The sequence below is a fragment of the Podarcis filfolensis genome, assembly GCF_964270895.1.
Source record: "Podarcis filfolensis genome assembly, chromosome: 7".
In the NCBI taxonomy this organism is placed as follows: Eukaryota; Metazoa; Chordata; class Lepidosauria; order Squamata; family Lacertidae; genus Podarcis; species Podarcis filfolensis.
In genome coordinates, this window is record NC_139603.1 from 25,711,297 (window position 1) to 25,731,657 (window position 20,361).

Here is a 20,361-nt window from a genome sequence, read left to right on the forward strand (position 1 = left end):
CGGCAGCAGCAGGAGGCCCCATTAGCTAAAGTGGTGCTTCAAGTTAAGAACAGTTTCAGGTTAAGAACAGACCTCCAGAACGAATTAAGTACTTAACCCGAGGTACCACTGTACACAGCAAAAGGGAGCTACCTACAGAAATTCAGGGCATCTTTGTGTTTGGCCTCATCACCTACTGCACACTACATGCAGTGATGGGCCCACCGTTTGGAAATTTGGAAACTGTGGAAATTAGCCCTGAAGGGTGCAAAAAGAAATCCCTGATTTGGCAGAGATTTTACCAGGGAAATTCCCGCTTCCTAACAGACAGCAGAGATAGCTTTGCTAGAGTAATCCATTAAACGGTAACCAACCCCTGTCAGGTCAGTCAGATTCGATTACCCTCAAGTCTTCTTGCCTCAATAAACAAGGTAGAGATAACAGGTGCAGGGCGGAGTTTCATAATTTATTGACAATTTCACACAACATCCGTCCTAGTCTTGTTAATGCAGGGACCGAGCCGCTCAAGTCGAAATCTACTTCCACCCAAAAAAAGTCTTGTTGCGACAACGAATCTCAGCCACATGTGAAACCCCTTAAGCAACTGGTATGGATGAACAGGGACTTAGACAAGAGACAGCCAAGCCTCCATTTCCCCAAATGGCCTTGCTGCCAAGCCCTTTTGACAAAAATGATGCTTGGCCACATCTATCTTTATCTTCTGTGACTGACAACTACAGATCACACCTCTCTGTAAGGGAAAGGAGGGTTAGCATGTTGTTGTTGTTGTTTAGTCATTTAGTTGTGTCCGACTCTTCGTGACCCCATGGACCAGAGCACGCCAGGCACTCCTGTCTTCCACTGCCTCCCGCAGTTTGGTCAAACTCATGCTTTGAGGACACTGTCCAACCATCTTGTCCTCTGTCATCCCCTTCTCCTTGTGCCCTCAATCTTTCCCAGCATCAGGGTCCTTTCCAGGGAGTCTTCTCTTCTCATGAGGTGGCCAAAGTATTGGAGTCTCAGCTTCAGGATCTGTCCTTCCAGTGAGCACTCAGGGCTGATTTCCTTAAGAATGGAGAGGTTTGATCTTCTTGCAGTCCATGGGACTCTCAAGAGTCTCCTCCAGCACCATAATTCAAAAGCATCAATTCTTCGGTGATCAGCCTTTTTTTATGGTCCAGCTCTCACTTCCATACATCACTACTGGGAAAACCATAGCTTTAACTATACGTGCCTTTGTTGGCAAGGTGATGTCTCTGCTTTTTAAGATGCTGTCTAGGTTTGTCATTGCTTTTCTCCCAAGAAAGGGTTGGCATAGAGGTTTGCAATTGCTACTTCTGATGGCTGGCTTTTATGCTTTTCATTTGCATTGTCCTATTCAAGGGTCATGTACCACTCTCAGCACTTGTCACCTAAACATACAACCGAGGATTAATACAAAACTTGAACCCCCATTCTCCAAAGAGAGGTGGCATTTGTTCCTCAGTGACAAAATGCTTCTCACTTGTTGAAACAAACACCCTTCAAGTGGCCATAGGTTCACAAAAACCATTGGTTTCTTTTGGCCGCTGAAAGCTTATTGTCCCTTCTCAGTGACTATTCCAAGACTTTTGAACTCCCTTCCTAGAGAAATTAGACTGGCTGCCTGGCAGGTAAATATCTATTTGCTCCAACAGGCTTTTGGGAACTGACTGATTTTACTGAAAGGGCTGGTGCCGTGCTGTTTTTGTTGCGATTATCTGTATGTTTTTAATAGATTACAGATAGATTTAACTCTATCAATGCTTAATTGGTTCCTCCCCCCTATGTTTTTAGCTGTTCTTGTTTTTATCTGTAAGCAACCTTGAGTCCTTGTCAGGGAAAAAATGAGAATAACTAAACTAAGAATAAGAATAAGAATGTCCCCGGTATAAAAGGAAACTTCTTGGCAGAATTAGACTGAATCTTGCATTGTATAAATATAAGTTTGTAGGGAAGTTAACAGAAACTATATACGAAATATGTAACTGTGCGGTATAAGATAATCAACAGATAAAGTACAGCGAGACTAATTGGAAGTCATTTTTAATTTCTTGTTTTATAAGTTTTACAATCATTCACATCATTGGGACTACAAATGATGTTAGTTATAAGAATTGTGTTGTTTCATATATTGCTATTGTCTGTTTGTCAATTTATAGTTTGTTTATTTGACTGTATGTCTGTTTGTTGGTTTGTTTGCTTTCCTGGCATAAAAGTATCTATTTTATAACAATAAAGATACATCACACAAAAAAGCATAAGAATGTCCCCAAAATACTTCTTTATGTTTGGAGTGGGTTTGAACTCTGACCTGCCACCAAAGTGTGACAGGAAATCACATGTCCATGCATTTTAATGCAGGCATGCCTTTAGGGTGTTATTCAGTCCTATTTTTTAAACAATAGCATTCCTGGAAATGGTACACAGGGAATCATTTGGTTAGCGCTGTTTTCAGACTTTCCTTTCTGAATTGTAACGTGGCCATCTTACGTAACCTTTGTAAGAGTTGCTAAGAAATAAGCACCTTTTCCCCACCCATGCTATCAAGACAAGGTGGATCATAACCAATTATACTGTTTTGGTATTCTAGAATTCATCCCTACTGTGAATTTTCCCACAATCTGTGAAAATCGTCAGTGACTATAGTCAGTTAATATACACTGGCAAGCTGTGTCTCTAAAGAAGCAAAGTATCTCCTTTATGGTCGCACAGATAAGAAGACGTAAATAGGCTGACTTTCCACTGTTATACAGTGGTACCTCAGTTTATGAACTTTATTTGTTCCGGAGGTCCATTCTTAAACCAAAGCCGTTCTTAAACCCAGGCGCCCTTTCGCTAATGAGGCCTCCCGCCGCCGGTGCCCTTCCACTGTTCGGCTTCCGTTCACAGACTGAGGTAAAGTTCACTAACCGGAACACTACTTCTGGTTTTGCGGAGTTCTTATACCGAATAGTTCATAAACAGGGCCATAGCTGTCAACGTTTCCCTTTTTTAAAGGGCAATTCCCTTATTCTGAATAGGATTCCTCGCAAGAAAAGGGAAAAGTCGACAGCTATGAACAGGGCTGTTCTTAAACCGAGGTACCACTGTATTGCAAAAGGCAAAGATGATCATAGTGGATGGAGACAGGAGCCTCACTTTATACTGACAGCCCTGTATGCCTGGCACCAGCAATTGTAGTGGAAACCAATTCAATTTAATACAAGGAATGCCAATAGGACTCGTGTGTCTATGGTAGAAAGCCACAACCTGGGAAGGAAGAAAAAGAGGCTGATAAACAGCATGGAGAAGAAACGATTCAGAAATCAATCAAGCTGTCAGAGAAGTGAACACTTCAATATGTTCCAAACTAAAATACCCCATTTGTACCCCTGGCCTAAACTACAAATACTTTTGCCCTGTCACGATGAAGTCTGAAGTAAAAGCTAAAAGACAAAAATAAGCCCTGTGAAACTTAATACAGATTGCCAAGACAGCATGTTGCTTTGAAGTTAACACATTCCCATCGTCTATTAACTCCATTAACATAGTATAAGATAGCACATGGAAGACCGAGAACAGCTGGTTTGCAGCCTTCAGAGTCAATTTATTAAGTAATAACATGTCAGACATTCCCTTACATAACCCTTTTGCACGGGTGTTAAAACATAAACAAAAAAAAGTACAAAAACAAGGCTATACCAAACCTTTGGTTTGGCCAGTTCTGAGGTTCATTTGCAACAGCAAAGCTATTCTGTGCTTGGGTTACAGCCGTGAATGTTTCCCTGCTGTATCCCTAGACTAAAATTGGGTGCTTCATGGCAGACACGCAAAAATCTGAATCTTGCACATTAGAGGGTCATAAATCATAGCACAGCTTACTCAGGTTGCAAGCTTGTGTTTAAGCAGCTGGACCAGCCGAGACGAAACAGGGAAAACTTTTTAAAAGTTAATTTGTAGCCCGATAGAACAAATTGATGCTCCTGGTTCATGCTATTTGTCTGTGGGCATACGCAGGATGCCTAGGGACGCGGGTGGCGCTGTGGGTTAAACTACAGAGCCTAAGACTTGCCGATCAGAAGGCTGGCGGTTCGAATCACCGCGACGGGGTGAGCTCCCGTTGCTCGGTGCCTGCTCCTGCCAACCTAGCAGTTTGAAAGCACGTCAAAGTGCAAGTAGATAAATAGGTACCGCTCCGGCAGGAAGGTAAACGGCATTTCCGTGCATTGCTCTGGTTCGCCAGAAGCGGCTTAGTCATGCTTGCCACATGACCTGGAAGCTGTACACCGGCTCCCCCGGCCAATAAAGCGAGATGAGCGCCACAACCCCAGAGTCGGTCACGACTGGACCTAATGGTCAGGGGTCCCTTTACCTTTACCTTATACGCAGGATGCTAGTATTAAAGGTTCGGGGATAATTTATCACCACTTCCAATAGCCACAGATTTGATGGTCACTTCAAGCGTATTGTTCCCTTTCGACCTGCACGGCTGACACTTAGCCTGAGCTTTTTAGTCTCTTCCTGGAGCAACTTGGAGAATCTTGGAAGACACATGTCCCATGTGCTGTAGCATCAAGGTGTACAGTGGTACCTTGGTTTAAGAACAGCTTAGTTTATGAACAACTTGGATTAAGAATGCTGCAAACCCAGAAGTAGGTGTTTTGGTTTGTGAACTTTGCCTTGGAAGCAGAACATGTTCCGCTTCCTGTTGAGTGTGTTCCATTTGTAAATTGAGTCCCCCGTTGCTATGGGAAAGCATGCCTTGGTCTGAGAATGCTTTGGTTTAAGAACGGACTTCCGGAACGGATTAAGTTCGTAAACCGAGGTACCACTGTATATAACTTTTCCTCACTTAAATGCTTTATTCCTGATTTGTTCCGTTATAGGTTTGCCATATTTCAAGAAGTACAAATCCAGACACAGTTGCTCCAAAAAGTTGCTGAGCTTTTTTTTTTCTTTTTTGACAATCGTCCAAATTTGTGATCGACAACAGCGGACAGCGGGGTGGCGAGAGGGCTTCCAAAATCACCGTCTAGGAGGCAACAAGGAAGCGGCCGCTGAACAGAGAACGGACGAAATCCCAGACATTTACTATTAAATTAAAATTTTCCCCAGGGTGCCAATTTAGCGCCCCCCTGACATTACCGGAATTTTCCGGTATATATGGCAACCCTGTCTGTTATCGTTGAGAGCAAACTATGAAAGCTTTTCCTGTGCTTGGTACCATTGAAATAACAGATGAATTCAGGCAGAGTCAGGGGAGGGAATCAAAGGAACAAGTGAGTATAGGATGGAGAAAAGGAAACCAAATTTCTAACCTACATTTATGTAAGTTGCTGCCCACCGCGCCCCCACAGAGCAGAGGTGGGGGGAGGGGTGGAGGAAGAGGTAACAACATGCCAAAGAAACCAGTAGCATTATGACGTATTAAATCACACTCATCATTTAACCCACGATCTCACAAGGTTTCTGTGGAAAAGGGCCCGTCTCGATCAAGTTTTGATGGGCTTTTAAACGGAAAGCAAAGCTGAGGAGCTAGAGAAGAATATTGCGGGAATCCGGGGCGGGGGAAGGTATCAAGCAACTCAGAGTGCAACCTATCAGGAAAATGGTTGGTTTTTTTTTAGTTTTTGGTATCCCATTCTGTTTTTCTTTGTCTGCAGTGTGCATACACATCTCTGTCTACCTTTGCCCATTTGCTCACAAGTCTAGTTGCTGCCCTACAAACTTTAGTTATTAACCTTTTTTCCAAAAAGAAAAAAGAGGGGGAACTGTTTCAGTTCAAAGAAGACAGAGAAAGAATAATTCAAACATTTATTTTATTTCAATATTTCCAGGATGCTTCTCAGAATTACCCAAATTACTGGAGCAGGGTGGGAAAATTGGATGCAACTTTAGGACTTGGCAAATATGGCAAAGAGATGGCAGACTTTCTCAGTGAAGAGATGCTACTTTTAAACTCATGAGTACACGCTGTATCTCTTTGGTTTTAGGTTCACCAGTTACACAAGAAGGGGGAATGGTATGTGCTGCAGAAGGGGAATGGTATGTGCTTCCTTTTGTTTCAGGGATGGAAGGCAGTGAGGCCCAGTCACAGCAGTGCTGAATCCTAGATTTCACTTTTTTTTTTAAGGGATAGTCCTCAGTTCTGCCCTTGAAAAGACCACAAAAATGTGAAACAGAGATGAGCTACTCTCAATGTTATCGCTCCCTCAGTATGCCACGGGTCCTTTTTTTTGGGATGAGATTTATTACAGTGATACCTCGGTTTACATATGCTTCAGGTTACATACGCTTCAGGTTACAGACTCCGCTAACCCAGAAATAGTACCTCGGGTTAAGAACTTTGCTTCAGGATGAGAACAGAAATCGGGCTCCGGCGACACAGCAGCAGCAGGAGGCCCCACTAGCTAAAGTGGTGCTTCAGGTTAAGAACAGTTTCAGGTTAAGTACGGACCTCCGGAACAAATTAAGTACTTAACCTGAGGTACCACTGTATTAATATGCAGGTTGGGAGTGTGTGTGTGTGAACCACGTACTCCTTGGAGGAAAAGGTGGGCCTTAAATGCAACCCCCCCCAAAAAAAAACCTCTACTACTTAAGGAAGCTGGAGGGGCAAGCCAGATGGAGATGTCAGTCGCCATCCTGGCAACCAGAGATCTCCCTGGGGTCGCAATTGGACCCATGCCAGTCGCAAAAACGCACCTGGCGCCTGGCTAATTTCGAACACTGGACTGTGCCCTGTGGAGTGTGTCAGAGAGGAGGGGGATAGAAAGTAGGAAGGAGTCCCCCCGCTGCACAACACATCTGGCTGTAAAACCTATAAAGCCTTGGACGGCTCAGGACCACCTCTTTCTATATGAATCTACCCAGACCCTGAGATCATCTTCTGAGGCCTTCCTTCATGTGCCTCCTCCTTGAGAGGTCCGGAGCATGGCTCCCATCTGTGGAATGCTTTCCCCAGGGAAGGTCGCCTGGTGCCTTCAGTATACACCTTTAGGCAGGCAAAATGTTCTTTTTTAACCAAGCCGGTTGATTGATCTGATTTACATCCTATGCCCTTTTAAAATGTGTGGGGTTTTTTGTTGTTGGAGGGAGGCTACTGGTTTGTTGCTGTTTATTTTTATTATGTATTTTGTGGTTTTATATCTTGATTTTATTCTGTGAACCGCCCAGAGACCCCCGGGGGAATAGGGCGGTATATAAATTAAATAAATAGACAAGCTGGTGGTTCGATCCCCACCCAGGAAGGGCTGGATTCCTGCACTGCAGGGGGCTGAAGGAGATGACTAGACGACCCCTGGGGATCCCTTGCAACTACTCAACTCACCTTGCCACAACCCGGCGGCCCCCAGAGGATGAACGAGGGGATTTCGTGCACTTCCAGCAGGGAGCGCAGGAGCGTCCGTTCGCCCAGCGCCTGATCCTGCCCCACGTAGTCTTCCAGTAGGCTGGGTCGCAGCTTGTCCGCCAGGGGCTTCCCTTCCAGCTTTCGGGCCAGGCTTTCCAAGCCCAGCTCGGAGCCACGCGCACCTGAGCCCTGATGATCCTCCCCGTCCGGCTGTTTCTCTCCCGTTTGCGCCCGGGATGGAGATGGAGACGGGGCGGCGGCAGCAGCAGAGGCGCCCCGGGGTGTCCCGGAGCTCCTGGCCTTGTGGAAAAGGGAGAACAGCGGGGCTGAATCGGGTCTAGCCATCCCTGCGGGCTCTTCCCCGCTGCTCCTCTCCGGGGAGTTGGAGAGGCGCATTTTCTTCCGGCAAGACGCGCCCATCCCCGCGTCCTTTGGGCCGCCGCCGCTGCTGCTGCCGCCGTCGATGCCGCTTCGCTCCGCATCTTCTGGGACTTCGCTGCCTCCCGCTTCGCTTTGCTGCTGCAAACATCTGTCCAGATGTGAGTTGATGCAGCTGGCGGGGAGCTCCCGCAGGCAAACGGGGCAGCTCACGAAAAGCTCTTCCTCCGCGCCCGCTCCTTCCATTTCCAGGGCCAAGGAAAGAGAGGGGAATCCCACGGAATTAAGGCTGGCCCCTTGGCTTCTCCCCCTTTCCTCTTGAGGGCACCCGCTTTAGGGATCCTCTCCAAGGAGACAGAGATCCAAAACGAAACCAGAAGTTGAGCTATAGAAACATGCCCGGGCAGGAAGAGGAGAAAAGTCCACACCTCCTTTCGCGACAAACCCAGCGGGCTGTCGGGAATCGTAGTTCTTTAAGCGGGAGGAGCGTAAAAGTCCTGCCATAGATGTCAACTTTTCCCTTTTTTAAAGGGGAATTCCCTTATTCCGAATAGGATTCCTCGCAAGAAAAGGGAAAAGTTGACAGCTGTGGGTCCTGCCGGGCTCGAGTGAAGTTGGATCCGAGCTTGAGAGGCGGACGGAAAATGCCATAATCGCTAACATTTGTTGTGCATAATGTGCACAGCCTTTTATACAAATTAGACATACCTTTTACACATTACTCGCCTCAGTACAGGGGCACTCAGTGGGCAGGTTTTCAGTCCTGTCCCATGGATACCTGCTTCCAAGAAGATAGAACTGCACACCCCCACCCCCAAAATTTGGGGAGCCCTCATGTTCAGGGATTACGCAGTTGTGAAAGCTTTTGTACACTAAGCATTATTAGGGATCAGGTCCTAAGGAATCTCTATAGTCAAAGACTATAAATTAAAGTGCAGTTGTGCATGCTTTTGAAACACTGTTTTGTGGCAATCGATTGAAGATTTGCTCAATAGACACATGCAGGTCTGGCTGCTATGTTGTTCTGAATACATGGCTTTGCTGGATGCTAAGTTTGCCGCCATATAAACACTTTCTGTTTGTTTCCTTTTATTGCAGACAACAGACAGGAGATATCGGGAGCCACTCCTATTCGGTACTTTACGGAACCATGATGGAGAAACACGTAGTAGCTTACCATTCGAAATTCTATAAGATCAACCGGATGGATGAAATGAACACGCGGTATTACAACAGCCGGGAGGACACCATGGCGTTCTTCCAAAAATTGGAGGCAGTCAAAAGCGAAGAAGAGGTATGTGAAGATTACAAATGTTCGCGCGCGCGCACACACACACACACACACACACAGAATCATCCATTCACACACAGAATGAAGTAAACACTTGTGTGCGTATAAAAGGTTACAAACTATTGGTCTGCTTTCTGTGGCATCAGATGGTTGTTGAACAGAGAAGCATGTTCGTGAACATATTATCTTCTTGGAAATATAAAATTATTCCAAGCAGGTCCTGGCCAATGCATTTTGGTGCCTGAGGCGAACCACAAAATAATGCCTCCCTCACCAGCAGGGAAGAAGGGAGTGAGTGAAGATGTACCCCAGGAACATCTTCTGCCAGTGTGGCTCCTGCCGCCTGAGGCGGTCGCCTCATCTTGCCTTGTGGCCAGTCTCGATTCAAAGGCTGATTTGACTAAGGATAGTCAAAAAGTTGGTCCACTTGATGATTCCTAGGGTAGAAGATGTCATATTGCACATGGGTGTAGGATTGGGGTAAGGCTGTGATGGTTTGAAAGTGGTGTATAAACAATTTCAGTAAATGAATACAGTTGAAAGCAGTTGGATTAGTTGAGGGAGGCGACAGGACTGAGAGCTTATGGTTTCCATGTTGCCTGTGTGAAAGTTTTCAAAGGGTTGAAATAAAAGGTGCTGTGAGGTTTTGAGGTGTCTTACAATGTACGACCACATGATTATGACCGTATGTGATTATGTCTGTTTTTAAACTAGCAGGACTGTTTCAGAGCATGTGGCCTTGTGCTTGAGTTAGAAAGCTGTACACTGGTACCTTGGTTCCCAAATGGCTTAGTTGACAAATCAGCTCCCGAATGTGCAAACCTGGAAGTAAGTGTTCTGGTTTGTGAATGTTTTTTGGAAGCCAAATGTCTTTCGGTTGGTGGCATTGTTTCTGGGGCCAATCAGAAGCCGTGCCTTGGTTTTCGAACGTTTTAGAAGTCGAATGGACTTCCAGAATGGATTGCTTTCGAGAACCAAGGTGCCACTGTATTTCATTTTAGTCTGCTGTAGTGCCACAGAAATGGTTGGGCAAATGTAAGGTTTTAAACATAGAGGCATTGCCCCCATGTTTTAAACGCTGCGAATGACTGGACAAATCCTTGTGCATAAATTTGCTGCAAAAAGATTGTGCAATCTAAGATTACAATTTTTAAGGTTGCTGACAGGAGGTTTGTTTTGTACATGTTCGGTTGTTTCAAAGGGCAAAGGAAGTAATTTTAAAAGATCTTTGCACTTGGCTAACTGTGAAGGGTATCTGAAATTAATCTCATACAAGGAGCAATTGCACAACTTTCCTCTAGGTGGAAGTCTCCTCCACGTTGAGCACTCCACAAAATACTGTCCTCCTTCTCCTGTCCACTTTTTGCTATATTAAAGGGAATCATGCAGGAGCAGTGATGGCAAATTTCACCTGTGGTTTTAATTAGTTTAAAATAGGTATTGTGTTTGGATCATGGTATTGACTGCTAGGTTTCAAACTGTATTTCATATGTATTTCCTTTCCATATTTGGGTCAGAACTTTCATATTGCTTAAATTGGGGTTGGGGCAACAGGACAGATGTGTGGGCAAGAAAGGAAAACACAGAGAACCCAGGTAAGCGCTGCACTCCTGAAGCTTCTCACCACTTAGAGAAATTGGAAACAGGCAACAGTACTTTTATGCACAAAGCCTGAAAAGCACCCTGATCAGCTTGAATACTGACTGCTTGGCAGATTGGTTTTCCAAACCATGCAGTTACAAACTTTAGCCAGTGCTATCACTAATTTGCACCCCGACTGCAGACCCTCCAAATGTCCCTTTTTCCAGGGACAGTCCTGGATTTACAGAAGCTGTCCCAGTTTCCAATTTGAACCCAGAATGTCCCGCTTTTCCTTAGGATGTCCCTATTTTTGTCAGAGAAATGTTGAAGGGTATGGTTGTTGTTGTTGTTTAGTCGTTTAGTTGTGTCCGACTCTTCGTGACCCCATGGACCAGAGCACGCCAGGCACTCCTGTCTTCCACTGCCTCCCGCAGTTTGGTCAAACTCATGCTAGTAGCTTTGAGAACACTGTCCAACCATCTCGTCCTCTGTCGGTACCTTCTCCTTGTGCCTTCCATCTTTCCCAACATCAGGGTCTTTTCCAGGGAGTCTTCTCTTCTCATGAGGTGGCCAAAGTATTGGAGCCTCAGCTTCACAATCTGTCCTTCCAGTGAGCACTCAGGGCTGATTTCCTTCAGAATGGAGAGGTTTGATCTTATTGCAGTCCACGGGACTCTCAGGAGTCTCCTCCAGCACCATAATTCAAAAGCATCAATTCTTCAGTGATCAGCCTTCTTTATGGTCCAGCTCTGGGAAAACAAAGCTATAACTATACGGACCCCTCAGCCAATAAAGTGAGATGAGCACCGCAACCCCAGAGTCGGCCACGACTGGACCTAATGGTCAGGGGTCCCTTTACCTTTTTATATTGGCCATTGCCCAATTTCAACATTTAACATATGTAACAGATTTCCACCCCTTGTTTTGATGTCTCTGCCCTCTGCCCACACCCAAGTCCCTTGCATCTCCTTGCATCTTTTCCCCCTCTCCTCCCTTTTCAGCTCTGAGAGGGATAGAAAACGACAGAGCAGATGGCTTGCAGCAGAAGTTAGGAACTGCTGAGGTTGATGCTCACAGCCCTGGTCCATTTGAGAATGTCAGATGAATTATCTTCCAAGCAAGGCTCTGCCCATCTTCTCTGCACCTGTTTCGTGCTTGTCACTGGGCCATCACGTTGCTTCCCTTATAGGTCCGATCAAGTTTGCCGGTGGATTCCTTCCAGCCGGCAGCATATCCATGCCTTCCATAGCTAGGTAGTTCTGGCTGGGCTGAGCAAGGCCACTGAATGAGCCCGGCAAAATTTCCCTAGCAATGCCCCAAACCTGCCCCCAATGCTAAAACATCCCCACCCCACCCACCCCAAAATGGGTCTCCTTTCAAAAGGAAAAGCTGTCTGGATTGCTGGTTGCTTCTGCTTCTTAGCCTCATTCCTTTGGCACGTGCTGTGGACTCTCTTACTAAACCATGGAAGCAAGAGAAAGACCGAAGTATCTGCAGACACACAGGTAGCTGAAATGCTTTTGAGGAGGGGGGATGCATTTCAATAGCAGGCTTGCCATTCGATACAGAGTCAACTGTTGCTAGTTTGCAAAAACAGGTTATGGTGTCCAGGCAACATTCTCTTTATATGCTTTAAAGATTTTCCTAAGTGTATCTCTTCTTTTAGGCTTGTTGTATTTGAAAATCTGATAAAAATGCAGTTTTAGAAACTGGAAGAAGGGGATGAAATAGAAGTGCAAGATGATGTATTCTAGAGTAATATATCACAATAAGTTGGTGTAGAATTCTAGGCCAGTGGCATATTTTGTCTTCACATTTTGAAACATTGCATCCTTCCACCTTCATGGCCATCCTAAATTCTCATTGATCCATGAAACATCCTCTAGTGACCTCTGCTGGGAGAGACAATGTTTGTAGTTAGCTAACCTGTTACTTGTACCATTCATTATCAAGTCAACCCACTATTTGAACTCCCCTGAAAAGTATTTACAATCAGACTTCTCCATCCCAACAGGCAAATTTCCATTATTTTACCCATTATTCAGTAGAGAGGTCACCATGTCTTCTCTTTTCCCTCTCCATTTCCCCAAGCAGGAACAGATTTCCCATAGGATCGATTCGTATTTGATGATTGCAAAATAATGGTTTTATAGATGAATGCATACAAATTTCCCATAGGATCGATTCGTATTTGATGATTGCAAAATAATGGTTTTATAGATGAATGCATATATTTATTTTTATTCCTCAGTTAAGGACTCAAAGCTGGCCTTGGCATGTGTAAGATTATTCAGTTAGGAAAAAATGGTAAGCATGGTTTCGCTCAGTGGTGATGGAGTGGAGCAAATATAGGTGGAATAACACTCCTCTTTTGCGATCAAGTACATAGCTTGGAGATGCTCCTTTGCCCAGTGTTGTCATTGGAGACACAGTTGGCCTTCCAACTCTGGCTGGTTCACCAGTCATGGTTGTTCTTGGACCAAGATAGTCTGGAATCAGTCATCCATGCTCTGGTGACCTTGCACTTGGATTATTGTTTTATGTGCCCTACATAGCGCTGTCCCTAAAGGCTGTCTGGAAGTGGTGAAGAATGTGGCTGCCTGGTTCCTCATTGGAACAGCCGGACTGGAAGGTGTAATACCTATCCTAAATAAGGTAAAGGTAAAGGGATCCCTGACCATTAGGTCCAGTCGTGGCCGACTCTGGGGTTGCGGCTCTCATCTCGCTTTATTGGCCGAGGGAGCTGGCATACAGCTTCCAGGTCATGTGGCCAGCATGACTAAGCCGCTTCTGGTGAACCAGAGCAGCGCACAGAAATGCTGTTTACCTTCCCGCTGGAGTGGTACCTATTTATCTACTTGCACTTTGACGTGCTTTCGAACTGCTAGGTTGGCAGGAGCAGGGACCGAGCAATGGGAGCTCACCCCATCGTGGGGATTTGAACCGCCGACCTCCTAGGCTCTGTGGTTTAACCCACAGCGCCACCCACGTCCCGCATCCTAAATATTATCCTTAATAATAATATAATAATAATTTATTACCTCTGGCCTGGCCTCCCCAGCCACTCTGGGCGGCTCCCAACAGAATATTAAAAACATGATAAAAAAATCAAACATTAAAAACTTCCCTAAACTTCCCTAAACAGGGCTGCCTTCAGGTGTCATCTAAAAGTCAGATAGTTGTTTATTTCCTTGACATCTGGTGGGAGGGCATTCCACAGGGCAGGTGCCCCCACTAAGAAGGCCCTCTGCCTGGTTCCCTGTAACCTCACTTCTAAATGCACTGGATTGGCTGCCTCTGGGCTACCAAACCCGGTTCAAGGTGCTGGCAAGGCCTTAAATGTTTCAGGTATTTATAGGAGCACCTTTTTCAGTGCCAGTCAATTCAGTCCTTGAGATAAGCATCGCAGCACTCCAAGATTGCACAGTATGGGGATGGATGAAAAAGTCTTCCCTGTGGTGGAATTCAAACTTTGGACTAGGTGGAGAGGTATGGGTATCTTTTGTTCTGACTGACAGATCCAGTTTTTAATCACAGTGAAATATTATTCCAGGACACCTCCTATAATCCCTAGGGAGCAGGACTGGTGGTCAGGATGGTGAGTGCTGTGGTCCAAGAACATCTGGTGACCCAATTTGAGAAACACTGAATTTCAACCAATAGCCCATTTAGCTCGTTATTGCCTGTATCAGTTGCAGCTCTTCTTGTGATGGGAGGAGTGACAGATGCCAATGAAGATGGTTTCTGTGAACCCCTCATGGTTGCGAAGAGGCTTATCCTTCAGGGTTGGAAGGATAAACTCCCAGCATCCACCACTCAGCTGGTCTGAAGTCCTTCCTGTCCTTTGCACATTTGAACGTGTCTAATATATATATTCTAGAAAGTTGTTTGTTGGTTTGCTATGCATTTGGACACCCCTTAAAATATAACCAAATTTTGCATGATGGTTTCTGAGACCAAGGAGCCCGGCTTCTGTAAATATATGGTAGCTGGATGCCACTGGGAATCAAGATGGCAGAATGAGCAGTTCAAAACTGTACTGCTTTTTATGTGTGTGTCTTAGAATTCCAAGGCAATGTTGAATATGAAGCTGCTGCTGCTATCTCCTCAATCTCATTCGGCTATCTATCTGGGCACATGGACTACTTATAGTAATATATATGTTTAAGTTAGAATTGAGGGAATACTTTTATTGCTAATGTGATCTGGCAATATTTCTTCCCTTGTTCTTTTGTTGTATTTGCAACATATAAAATTATTATTATTATTATTAAGTAAGGGGCTGAAAAATAAAAGAGTCACACTTGTTTTATACAGTGGTACCTCGGGTTACAGACGTTTCAGGTTACAGACTCTTCAGGTTACAGACTCCGCTAACCCAGAAATAGTATCTTGGGTGAAGAACTTTGCTTCAGGATGAGAACAGAAATCGGGCGGCAGCAGCACAGTGGCAGCGGGAGGCCCCATTAGCTAAAGTGGTACCTCAGGTTAAGAACAGTTACAGGTTAAGAACGGACCTTCAGAACAAATTAAGTTCTTAACCTGAGGTACCACTGTATTTTCTTTCTAATTCTGCTGTGTTATGGCTTCCATGTTAGGCTGGAACTGTCCAGCGGCTGCTATTACATGCAAAACTTTCCACCCATTTTGATATTTATTGCACCTTCGTGTGCCCATCCAAATTTCTTGGAGAATTCTGCCATTTCCATATTGATTCTCTGGCATGGCTTATATGCTGGGCCATATAAGAAGGGACATTACAAGATCATTAACTATGGCTCCAACAGCATTTAAATTTTTGATGGCTCCTCTGCAACAGTGAAGTAAAAACATACTCTCCAAGTGTCCCGTTTTTCTAGGGAGAGTCCTGGAATTACAGAAGCCACCCTGGTTTCTGATTTGATCTTGGAATGTCTCTTTTCCCCCTTTTTCCTCCCCTCCACGTCTTGGATAACAATTAAAAATGGTGTGTGTGTGTGTTTGTGTGTGTGTAGTTACAAAAACGGAATCCTATTTATACGGAAAATAAAATCCCTGCACCAAATGAATGAAGCTGCCATACGAATCCCTTCCTATAACTTTGAAGGAAAATGTCATCAATCCATTTTAAATTCTTTAATTGTGATGCTTCTACAGCCAGCCATTTATTAGGAAACGCGGAGAGAGTTGATTCATTTATTGTAAATGGAGCCCTATTATTATTACATCCTGCCTTTTTCCCTGACAGGGACTCAAGGCAGCTTACTGCTAAAATGTTATTTCATTTCATTTGTCTGTGGAAGGTGTTGCACGTGATATTTCCTCTCACACGTTTGTCTTTACAACAATCCTGTGAGGTAGGTTGGGCGCCGAGGTTGTAATTGGCTCAAGGTGACCGATGTAGATGTGTATATGATACATAGCTGTCAACTTACAGATTTGAAAATAAGGGACCAGCAGCCTCGAAAATAAGGGATCAGCAGCCAAAATAAGGGATCAACAATTACTTTGATAAAATACATACTTTGTTGCGTGCAAATGGCTTTAGATACCTATTAGGTCCATAAATTACCATATAGCATATATTCAACACAAAAAAACAGCAACAATTTGTTGTTGACAAAGGACATCTGGACATAGAAAGGGCCCCATTACCTTCAGTAATTTAAGGGACATCATCAATAAGGGACAGCAGCGGGACATGGCGCTGGGATAAGGGACTGTCCCGCCAAATAAGGGACACTTGACAGCTATGATATGATGTCTTTGTGTGTGGTGAGAAACTTCCTGAGGAACAATAGGATGTTCCCTGTATTCTTCAGAGCAATGTTGGGTGGGTATTAAAAAATAAATGCTTTAACCAAGCATTTAAACCACCCAACTGTAAGCCACCCAACTTGGCCAACAAGACTCAAAGAAATGAAATCAGTCTCAAAGGCCCACATCGTGAAAAAGAGAGAATGTGTACATTTTGATTCAGTTAAGTATAGCTTTCTAGAAAGGCGGATTGTGACACAGGTCCCAGCATATGCGCTTGTCAATCAAAAGAAAGACGTGTTTCTCACATTGCTTGAGGCTTGGCATCTGTTTCCTCTTACATGTCGCACTTGCTATGTGTTAGCCACTTGTCTGCTGAATAAAAATAAGATCTAAGAATTTGTTAATTAGTCCCACCAGATCTGGATGTCTGTGTACGAGCACTTCATTACTCTCTCTTTTTATATTACTCTTTATTCTTATCTGGTTACATTCAACGACCTTGAAGGAAACCTGACCCCATAGCTACATTCCAAAGTCACAAAGGGTAGCACAACATTCAGCAAATGCCATTAATTCCTTAATTAATGTGTGTGTGTGTTCTACGAGCCACGGTATTTTCAAACACTGTTTCTGACTCGAGCCAATCATAGAAATGTTCCTTCTGGAATTGCATCTTGTAATATTAACTTGTTTGTGTTGGGTGCATTTATGATAGAAAGGGCAATGAACAGTGACCACCATTGACCAAACTGTAATTAGTGATGCCACAGAACTGTGTAGTTCAGGTATAGACAAACTCGGCCCTCCAGATGTTTTGGGACTACAACTCCCATCATCCCTAGCCAACAGGACCAGTGGTGAGGGGTGATGGGAGTTGTAGTCCCAAAACATCTGGGGCCCCGAGCTTGCCTACATCTGGTATAGTTAATCAGTTTGGAGGCCAAAAATGACCAGTTCAAAAATGACCAGTCTTTTTGTACAAATTTTTTTATGTTGGGAGAATTGTATCAACATTTGGAGAAATGCAGATGTTAAAAACTAGCATCAATGCATTTGATACTTTACAGAATTACTTAGTCAAAAATAGACAGACCCTGCCCACAAGGAGCTTACAATCTAGAACAGACAAAGTTGAACTCAACAAACGGAGGAGAGGAAGATACAGTGGTACCTCAGGTTACATACGCTTCAGGTTACAGACTCCGCTAACCCAGAAATAATGCTTCAGGTTAAGAACTTTGGTTCAGGATGAGAACAGAAATCGTGCTCCGGTGGCACGGCGGCAGCAGGAGGCCCCATTAGCTAAAGTGGTGCTTCAGGTTAAGAACAGTTCCAGGTTAAGAACGGACCTCCAGAACAAATTAAGTACTTAACCCGAGGTACCACTGTATTAGTTTAGGATGAAGATGGATATGGACCAACCTCTTTAAAAAACGGATTACAGTGGTACCTTGGGTTAAGTACTTAATTTGTTCTGGAGGTCTGTTCTTAACCTGAAACTGTTCTTAACCTGAAGCACCACTTTAGCTAATGGGGCCTCCTGCTGTCGCTGCACCACCAGAGCACAATTTCTGTTCTCATCCTGAAGCAAAGTTCTTAACCTGAAGCACTATTTCTGGGTTAGCGAAGTCTGTAACCTGACGCATATGTAACCTGAGGTACCACTGTACATTTGCATGTGAGGATTAAAATGATAAGCATGGCACAACCACGTACATTGTAGTGGCAGCGGGAAACTCCCCATATTCATTGAGTGTGTCACTTTTACGAGAGTCAAAGGACCCCTATATCTTCCTGCACAAGATTGCTTTGTTTATTTAAAGAAACAACAAATATATCCATACCACTATCGGCCTGACTCTCATTTGCATTGCAGCACTTCTGGCAGCCAAAAGAGACCTTAAAATGAACTTAGCTCTCGTTTACACCCACTTTAAATTCCCTTTACATTGCCAGAAAATGAAGAGGCTTTTATATACAGTATCTGAGAATGTCCCTGGCCCCTCACTGAATGGGTTAGTCTCATTTCATTCATCATTCGTATTTTGGTAGAGTGATTCTTCATGTCGTCTGACTGGGTTACCTGCCCATGTGGAAGAGCTAGGTCAGTTTTCATCTGTTAATGATAATGTGGGTTGGATGTTAACAGTTGGTGTGGGTCTCGTCTCCCAAATTATGTGTAGCTTAAGTGTCAAAACTCTGAAAACATTTGAGCAGCAAGGCTTCATGTCATTGCAATGTCTATTTCTTAATGCACCTGAGTATTCCATTCATGTTTTAAAATAATTGGGTGGGGTTTAAAAATTCTTTATCCTCAGACCTTTTTTTTTGGACAAATTTCCATCAACGCAGCATATTGTGATGCTGAGTAAATTCAGGAAAATAGTACTAATTGCTATGGATTTGGTGTTTTTGAGTGTTAGCTGCAATAATCAGCGCAATCCTGGCAGCTTAGTATATAGCTAAATTTCAAAAATGCAAAATGTTGTGCTTGTGTTCTACAGAGAACACTATACTAACCCTTTAATTCACTTGAATTGACTTTGTGTAGTATGTAGAGTTTCGAATACTTAGGATATGACTGCATACCCTCCAACATTTCTCCGATTAAAATAGGGACATCCCATCCCATAATGATAATTTTACTATTTATACCCACACATCTTATTGGGTTGCCCCAGCTCCTTGTAGGAAAAGGTAGGATATAAATGAAATAAACGAATGAATGAGTTAACATACCCTCCAACATTTCTCGGATGAAAACAGGGACGTCCTATTTCACAACAACAACAACAACAACAAACACTTTATTATTTACACTCCACCCATCTGAATGGCACTCTGGGCAGCTTCCAACATATGTAAAAACATAATTAAACATTAAAAAGCTACCATACAGGGCTGCCTTCAGATGCCATCTAAAGTTATTTATCTCCTTGGCTCGGGGGAGTTGCTTCCCAACTGCCAATGTTTTAATTTAATCTTATGTCAAGATTTAATTGCCAGTCTGGTTAACTTTTGTACATGGAATGGGGGAGCCATCCATTCCTTTGTGCCAGGCAGCGAATTGTCTTGGGTGGGGACCCACATGTTGTGGGGAAGGAGGGGAGAAATTGACTTTGCCATGGACAATGAAGTCTGTTAGCAAACAGAGGAAGGTAAACTGCTCTGAGTTACGCTTCATGAATGCCAGCATCAAATAGAGAAGCAGCCTGTCAGGAACTTGGGAAGGAAACATTAAGGTTGCAGTGACCTCCAGTGGTGAAAAAATATCCTAAGGATTCGTTGACATCCGAAGCCATGCATGGAACAGGACAGAACTTTTCAGCTGTGTTAGGGATTTTCTGACCCGAGAGTAACAGTGGAGCTTACTTTCAAGTAAATGTGTATAGGATTGTACTGCTGTTGTGTTTTCGTGTGATTGCTGGTTTCACTTTTTCTTTGAGTCTTGTTTTGTGTGGTGATGCTGGGATATATAATTTTAAAAAGCATAAACTTACAACAAAAACAGTTCCGAATCCAAAGATTGAGATTGCTCTGAATCTCCTGACTTCCCTCCATCCCTTCCATGGGTCCTAACGGTATTATTTACAACTGCATATCAATACTTATCCAAATTTTTAATCCTTCTAAATGCTTTCCATTACTTTGCAAGTGCGGTTAAAATCCTTCTAATGTTTTAACCTGCTTACAGTGGTCTCGTAAATAAATCCCATTCCTTGTTAAAGTTCTTGTCGTCTTGGTGATCTTGGGTTTTCATTGCGTTTTGTAAAATTGTATTCTTTTATTTGACTCTGTAATCCATTTTGAAAGGTACCTGTAAAAGCACTAGTATGAATACTAAATAATAAACAGAACACCAAAGACTGACATCAGACCCAAAATTCAAGTGCTTCGAAAATATCCACTAATGACACCAGCATACCAGGTGTCAGCTGTCTGAAAGCTGACCGCCATTTAAATTACCCACAATGCCCGCAGCATGCTGTCACTTCACAGCACTGTGGAAAATATACTGTGCCTTCTGTGGTCACTTAATGTG

The 20,361-nt window shown here is 43.9% G+C and overlaps 2 protein-coding genes across 4 annotated transcripts in view; one reads left to right on the forward strand and one right to left on the reverse strand.

Annotated features, from left to right (window-relative positions):
- Positions 1–8,130, reverse strand: part of WRNIP1 (WRN helicase interacting protein 1) — a 64,038-nt gene extending 55,908 nt beyond the window's left edge. For 2 of the 3 annotated variants that reach the window (XR_014550600.1, XR_014550601.1), the window contains exon 1: positions 7,310–8,130. Coding sequence is in view for 1 of the 3 variants with exons in the window: in XM_083623903.1 (XP_083480029.1) it covers positions 7,310–7,954 (645 nt within the window). In the remaining 2 variants the exon portion in view is untranslated. The remainder of the gene's footprint in view (positions 1–7,309) is intronic. The other variant, XM_083623903.1, reaches the window with a different exon arrangement.
- MYLK4 (myosin light chain kinase family member 4) overlaps positions 1–20,361 on the forward strand; it is a 94,747-nt gene that overhangs the window by 11,710 nt on the left and 62,676 nt on the right. The window contains exon 2 of the mRNA XM_083623853.1: positions 8,807–9,002. Within this exon, the coding sequence (XP_083479979.1) occupies positions 8,807–9,002 (196 nt within the window). The remainder of the gene's footprint in view (positions 1–8,806; positions 9,003–20,361) is intronic.